We start from the raw sequence: 7,598 nt of genomic DNA on the forward strand, positions 1-7,598 counted from the left end.
AATTGATTGATATAAATAGAAAGTAAAAGCAAAAAACAAAATAGAAAATAAAATATAGGGGACAAAAACAAAATGGAAGAACATAAGCACCGAAAATAAACATATAAAATGACAATATTAATATAATGGAAAATAATTGTTCTAGCAAAAAAAAAAAATAAATAAATAAAAGAACTGTAGTATAATTTTTCATTGAAAAACAACTATTGGAAACTCTCACTCTCCCTCCCTCTCATCTTTTTCCTGAATTAAGTGTGAAATTTACAAAGGAACATTGAGACATAAATAAATAAATAAAACTTTAGTATAATTTTTCATTGAGAAACAACGATTGGAAAATTGAAAAGAGCTGTTATAGGAAAAAATAAATAAATAAAGAAAATAACTGTAATATAAATTTTCATTGAGAAAAAAAGAATAGAAATTCTCTCTCTCTCTTGTGTTTTTCCAGAATTGATTGATATAAATAGAAAGTAAAAGCAGAAAAAATTTTAAAATATATATATATATGGGACAAAAACAAAAATGGAAGAACATAAGCACCGAAAGTAAACATACAAAATGACAATACTAATATAATGGAAAATAAATGTTTTAGCAAAAAAAAGGAAAAGAAATAAAAGAACTGTAGTATAATTTTTCATTGAGAAACAACTATTGGAAACTCACTCTCCCTCCCTCTCTGCTTTTTCCTAAATTGAGTGTGAAATTTACAAAGGAACATTGAGATATAAATAGAAAGTAAGAGAAGAAAAGAGAAAAATAAATAAAGAGAAAGAGACAATTTGGGAACCTTTTGTTTTATTCATTAAGATATCAATTAAATGCATTTCAAATAAAACCCCTACGTTTTAATTGTCTCACATTGAGATATAAACATAAAGTAAGAAAAGATAAAAAGAAAATTAAATAAAGAGAACATTTTATTTTCTTCATTAAGATATCAATTAAATGCATTCCAAATAATATAAAGAGAAAGAAAGAGAAGATAAAAAGAAAAGGAGAGAGAGAGAGAGAGAGAGAGAGAGGAAGAGAATTTGTGAACCTTTTGTTTTCTTCATTAAGACAATTAAATATATTACAAATAAAACCTATACGTTTTAATTGTCTCACATTGAGATATAAACATAAAGCAAGAGAAGATGAAAAGAGAGAATTTGAAAAGCTTTTGTTTTCTTCATTTAGACAATTTAATGCATTACAAATAAAACTCTTATGTTTTAATTGTCTCACTAAAAGGCTAACATCTAAAACGCCATGTGTCGCAATTCTAGGCAAGAGAATTTGTGAACCTTTTGTTTTCTTCACTAAGACAATTAAATATATTACAAATAAAACTTATACGTTTTAATTGTCTCATATTAAGATATAAACATAAAGCAATAGAAGATGAAAATAAAATTAGATAAAGGGAGAGAAAGAGAGAATTTGAAAACCTTTTGTTTTCTTCATTTAGACAATTTAATGAATTACAAATAAAACCCATATGTTTTAATTGTCTTACTAAAAGGCTAACATTTAAAATGCCACGTGTCGCAATTCTAGGTACTTTATAATATGACTGGTTGAGGATACGTGTCACAATTCTACACATTCTCTAAGCTAAAACTTGGCTTATATATATATATATATATATATATATGAGTTTTAATTGTCTCATATTGAGATATAAACATAAAGCAATGGAATATGAAAATAAAATTAGATAAACATAGAAAAAGAGAGAATTTGAAAACCTTTTGTTTTCTTCATTTAGACAATTCAATGCATTACAAATAAAACGCCTATGTTTTAATTGTCTCACTAAAATGCTAACATCTAAAACGCCATGTGTCACAATTCTAAGTACTTTCTAATAGAACTGGTTGAGGACATGTGTCGCAATTGTACACACTCTATAAGCCAAAACTTGGCTATATATATATATGATGAATATATGATTAGATTATATTAGATATTACATTAGATTAGATTAGATGTCATGCATAACTATGAGAAATATATGCTTTAAACTAACATGTGAGAAACACATTTCTTTTTAATAAAATTTCTTCTAATTTTGTTATTGCTAATTAAAAAAACATGTGTTTCTCAAATGCAAAGGGTCACGTGACATTTTTATAAACCAGCTTGAAAGAAATTCCCGCAACATGATTTAGAGAAAAACTTTCAGTAAAATGATTAATACGGTGGCCCATGGGCTAGTCGGTGTGGAAGAGGATAGACTTTTCATCAAAACTAAGTTAGAAAAAATTACAGGTGATCCAGGTGATTCATGCATTATTAAAAAAATACATTTGAAAAGGACCCTCTAAAGATTAATTTGTCCAACCCAATCAAAAAATTTTAATAGCCCAAGACGTAAGCAATTCAGACTGACCATGCAGGCTAAGATTTAGTCAAATTCAACTCAACAGAACATGTCTGACTAAGGCTTCTCAATCTGAGACTCCCCTTTGAACCAGCGCAGTATATACTTGGAGCCAGATAAATAAACGAAAAGGTCAAATTCGAACAGAGCTGGGCAAAGCCGAAAAGGCTCAAAGTGTTGACCAAGCTCAAGTGAAGCCCAGCTAATCTAACTTAGGGCACAATAATCAGGCTTTGGACTATAATGGAGGGCCTAAAAGAACTTCTCCAAACATCTCCATACAGCAACTGGGGATGCCAGCCATTCAAGGCCGACATATATAATTTTCTAAGATGGGCTAAGAATCCCCAATTCCCCAAACTATAAATGGAATTTCATTAGAGTTGACTAATCCATTCATCAAACCAAATTCTAGGCTTTCTCCCATGAGCCCAAGAAGGACATAAACTTAACAAAGCCATTGTTAAAAAAGAAAAAAGAAAAAGGAAGAACAAACCGACTTGTGTCCTTGCTGGTAATCTGTGAATCTGTGATGTAAAGCTGGGGGTAGAAAAGCTGCTTGGTTCCTACCCATTTTGAATCCAATATTTGGGGTAAGATTTCAGAGTTGGCCTTGTCTCAGAAGCTGCACCCGCGCGCTGCTTGTTCAGCGGTATGGCTGGATTTGCAGACTTAAGGGCATATCCGAATAAGTGAGGCCGAATTTCTGAAGCTTGTAATTAGAATGAGAGCATTCACTGATTGTAATTACATCCATTATATATATAATTGTCCTTTTTTTATTTAATTTTTAATTTTAATTACAGTATTTTTTTTTAAGGGAAACTTCACTTAGAGCATTCCCAACAGACTCCCTTAAGGGAGTCTGTTCCCTAAGTTTAGGGAATATGTCAAAAAAATCGCAAAAAATATTTCACAACAGACTGTCAGACTCCCTAAATGAACCTTAAACATTATGATTGCTACAGTGGAACCCAATGTTTTGGGTTCCACTTTTGCAATCCTTATGATTATTAAAATAATTTTTTTTTTTAAAAAAAAAAATTCTCTCATCTCTCCTCTCATATATATAATATAATTAAAAAAACAAATATTTTAATGATATAAGAAATGATTAAGGAAAGCTATTGGGGTGTATTTTGACATAGAAAAGCAAAAAGTAATTTGGATCTTAAATGTAGGGAAAATAACGAGGAAGCTGCTGAGAATGCTCTCCATGAACTTACGCACCTCTTGCAAACACCCCTAAAATATTCAAAATCTATTACTTTGGTATATTGAACTTTGATTTCCTTCAACTTTCCCCATTCTGTTAGGATTTTCTGTTAAATCCTAACGGATGGAGTATGAAATTACTAAAATAACCTTACTTGTTTTACTCATTTTTCCGTTTAATTTAACCGTAATATTTAACGGTAGAGGGTATTTGGAATGAAACGAAAGTTCGATACACTAAAGTGATAGATTTTGAATATTTGAGATGTGTTTGCAAAAGGCCCATAAGTTCATAGAGATAAGTGAAATTTCCCATTTTTTTAAAGCACGTTGTATTTTTGTTATTCCTTTTTAATTATTTCATTTGAATATTATTTTTTTAAAAAATCTTTATTCGTTATTAAGATAAGAGAATTTTAAAGATTAAAAAATTGTTAAACCAGATACAACTCATTTTACTTTTTCAATTAGCCAAAATAACATTTGGCTAATCCAATGAGAATGTTGTAACAAACGGTTGGGTTGGGGTAATTTATAGAATTTTCGAATCTTAGGATTCCTCCATTTTATTGCAATCAACTAATGGACATTCAGATGCCATGAGTATCTGAATTTTCTCAACTGCTTTTTGTTGGAAAGGGGAATCTCTTTGTAAAGGGGTGGGTATCCATATTTCTCTTACCTTGGGAATTTTTTTTTTGTTTTCTCTAAATAAAAAAAAAAAAGAAAAAAAAAAAGGTTTTAATCTTGAAAATGTCCTTTAGTTTCATTTAAGGCACGCTATCTTAAGTCTTTGTCTCCACATAAACAATATCTGTGAATACATTAATAATTGAAAATTTTAATTCAAATGTATTTAACTCATTTATTCCAAGTTTCATAATATATATATACGGTGGTAATATGCCAGCCACTCATTTATTCCAAGTTTTAGACAATTCCTTTCTAATTTTGGCCACACAAAAAATATTTCCACCCTTGGTAATATGCGAGCCACTTCAATCATCATCATCCTCCTGCGGATTTCGCTTTCTGCGGGGTCGGGTTATTCCATAAAAACTATTTTATTCCACATATATATACATTGTTTCGCTTCCCACTGCTATGGCTTGAACAGGAAGATCAAACTTCTAACATATCCATGCACCACCATCGAAAACCAGAACAAAATTGTTACCTTAAATTCGTGGGTTTCTTTTCTTTTTTCTTTTGTTTTCTCTTTGTCAAAACAAAAACATTAACCACCAACAAAAACACACCATCAAAACAATTTTGCAAAAGTTAACAAACAAAGGCCATACATTTCGTGGGAAAACTGGAAACCTTGTTTAGATTCATAATATAGAAGTAACAAGAGTGCAGTATCACATAGCAGCAAAAGAACAAATAATTTATAAAGTAACAGCTACAAATTGTCCGAACAAAAGACAACACAGCTCCTAACTCAACAACAAATAAACTTGCCACAACTTCAAGGTGTGCCTGAGCTAACACAAAACATACATACACAGCAGAAAAAGCAGATAGATGAAATCAGTAGGAAGATCTCCCATCACCCTCAGTGATTATATCTTTGAATGCCCCACCACTTGGAATCATAGGAAGAACATGTTCTTGATGCGGTACAATCACATCCAGCAAGTAGGGCCCAGGAGTGTCCAGCATCTTCTGCATTGCCGCCCTGAGATCTTCCTTCTTTGTGACACGGGCTGCAGGTATATTACATGCTTCTGCGAACTTCAACATGTTGGGAAAAATTTCAGACTCCCTAGACGGGTCTCCAAGATAAGTGTGAGCCCTGTTAGCCTTGTAGAACCGGTCCTCCCACTGCATCACCATGCCCAAATGCTGATTATTCAGTATCATTATCTTAACAGGAAGCTTCTCCGCCCGAAGAGTTGCCAACTCTTGGACATTCATGATGAAACTTCCATCACCATCAATATCCACAACGACCGCATCGGGCTTTGCAACAGTGGCTCCCATGGCAGCAGGCAATCCAAAACCCATCGCCCCTAATCCCCCCGACGTCAACCACTGTCGAGGCCTCTTGTACTTGTAAAACTGAGCAGCCCACATTTGATGCTGCCCAACACCAGTGCTTATGATCGCATTCCCATCGGTCAATTCATCAAGAAGCTGAATCGCATATTGGGGAGGAATAGCATCTTCAAATGTCTTAAAAGTCAACGGATGCTTCACTTTCTGCTCCTTCAACTCTTCCCTCCATTCCGAAAAATCAAGCTTAAGCTTACTTCCTTTCCCCTCCAATATCCTATTCATCCCCTCCAATGCCAACTTCACATCTGCACACACCGACACATGGGGTTGCTTATTCTTCCCAATCTCCGCCGAGTCGATATCGATGTGAACGATCTTAGCTCGGCTCGCAAACGCCTCAAGCTTTCCCGTTACACGGTCGTCGAACCGAACACCAAACGCAAGCAACAAATCACTCTTATCCACGGCGTAATTGGCATAGACAGTGCCGTGCATCCCAAGCATCTGGAGCGACAACTCGTCCGTCAAGGGAAATGCGCCCAGACCCATTAGAGTACTCGCCACCGGGATCCCGGTCAGCTCGACAAACCGCCTCAACTCTTCGCTCGAATTCAAACACCCACCACCAACATACAACACGGGTTTCTTCGACTCTGACACTAACCTAACAATCTGCTCCAAATGCACCTCGCTCGGCGCTTTTGGCAACCTAGCATTGTACCCGGGTAATCTAATGGGTTGGTTCCAATCGGGAACCACCAGTTGCTGCTGTATATCTTTGGGTATATCGATCAGAACCGGGCCGGGTCGGCCCGATTGGGCTAAATAGAAAGCTTCATTCACGATTCTAGGAATGTCTTCCACATCGAGAACGAGATAATTGTGCTTGGTGATAGAGCGTGTTACCTCCACGATCGGGGTCTCCTGGAATGCGTCGGTTCCGATCATGCGGCGGGGCACCTGGCCGGTGATGGCGACCAGCGGGATGCTGTCAAGCATGGCGTCGGCGAGGCCGCTGACGAGATTGGTGGCGCCGGGGCCCGAGGTGGCGATGCAGACGCCGGGGAGCCCAGAAGCACGCGCGTAACCCTCGGCAGCAAAAACCCCGCCTTGTTCGTGGCGGGGGAGGACGTTGCGAATGACGGAAGAGCGCGTGAGGGCCTGGTGGATCTCCATAGACGCGCCTCCCGGATAGGCAAAGACGGAGGTCACGCCCTGGCGCTCCAGGGCCTCCACGAGGACGTCAGATCCCTTTCGCGGTTGGTCGGCAGCAAATCGGGAAATGAAAGCTTCCGGAGCAGCGGGCGTTTTCTGAATTTCGGTGGTGATTGCTTTGGTAGAATTTGAGATGCGGAGGGCGGAGGAGCGGCGCGGAGAGGGGTGGCTTTGGGGAATGCAGTAGAAGGGAACGGTAAACCGGGAAATGAGGGATTTGGAAGAGAGAGGAGACGAGGGTTTGGAGAAGGCGGTGGCGGTAGTTGTTGTGGTGGTGGCAGTGGCGGCGGCAGCGGCTGCCATTGTGGAAAACTGAGGGGCGGCTATGTGGAAACGTGGTGTGGCTAGCAGAGGAAATGAAATGGTGGCCACGGAAAAAAGGGTTTCTAATATATATCAAGACGTGCAGTGTGATTCCTAGAAATGCTAGATACTCCACTACTCGTCATTCATTTATCTGTGGGTAAAATGGGAAATGGCACTCAAAGAGAAATGTTTCCCTACCATAACAAGAGATATTGTTTCCTAATCTTTTCTGATTTTTTAGTGGTATTTTTGTCCATTTACTGTTTTTTTATTGAATCTCAAGGACCGGAGAAATTGTAATAAGAGATTTTAAGAGTGGCAGCCCGAATAGGAGCTCCCCCAACCTTGGATGGAATTCTTAAAACTACGTTCTCAATATTTATCACGTCTAAAGCATCTTAATATTTCATTTATTCGGTTTCAATATATATATATTTGAATATTTCAGTGATTCATTATTTTTTAGTATATTTGTTAGGTTGTTATCTCA

At 36.7% G+C, this 7,598-nt stretch overlaps 1 protein-coding gene across 1 annotated transcript; it reads right to left on the reverse strand.

The window, feature by feature from the left end:
- Positions 1 to 4,867: 4,867 nt before the first annotated feature.
- Positions 4,868 to 7,216, reverse strand: LOC132173827 (acetolactate synthase 1, chloroplastic-like). Its single transcript, XM_059585450.1, has one exon. It carries the CDS (start codon positions 7,103 to 7,105, stop codon positions 5,120 to 5,122), a length of 1,986 nt encoding a protein of 661 aa, XP_059441433.1. The 5' UTR covers positions 7,106 to 7,216; the 3' UTR covers positions 4,868 to 5,119.
- Positions 7,217 to 7,598: the final 382 nt, after the last annotated feature.

The sequence above is a fragment of the Corylus avellana genome, chromosome ca3, assembly GCF_901000735.1.
Source record: "Corylus avellana chromosome ca3, CavTom2PMs-1.0".
In the NCBI taxonomy this organism is placed as follows: Eukaryota; Viridiplantae; Streptophyta; class Magnoliopsida; order Fagales; family Betulaceae; genus Corylus; species Corylus avellana.

Bases quoted from the DNA above. Each gene is read 5' to 3' on its own strand.
- LOC132173827 (XM_059585450.1), bottom strand. From the start codon at position 7,105: ATGGCAGCCGCTGCCGCCGCCACTGCCACCACCACAACAACTACCGCC.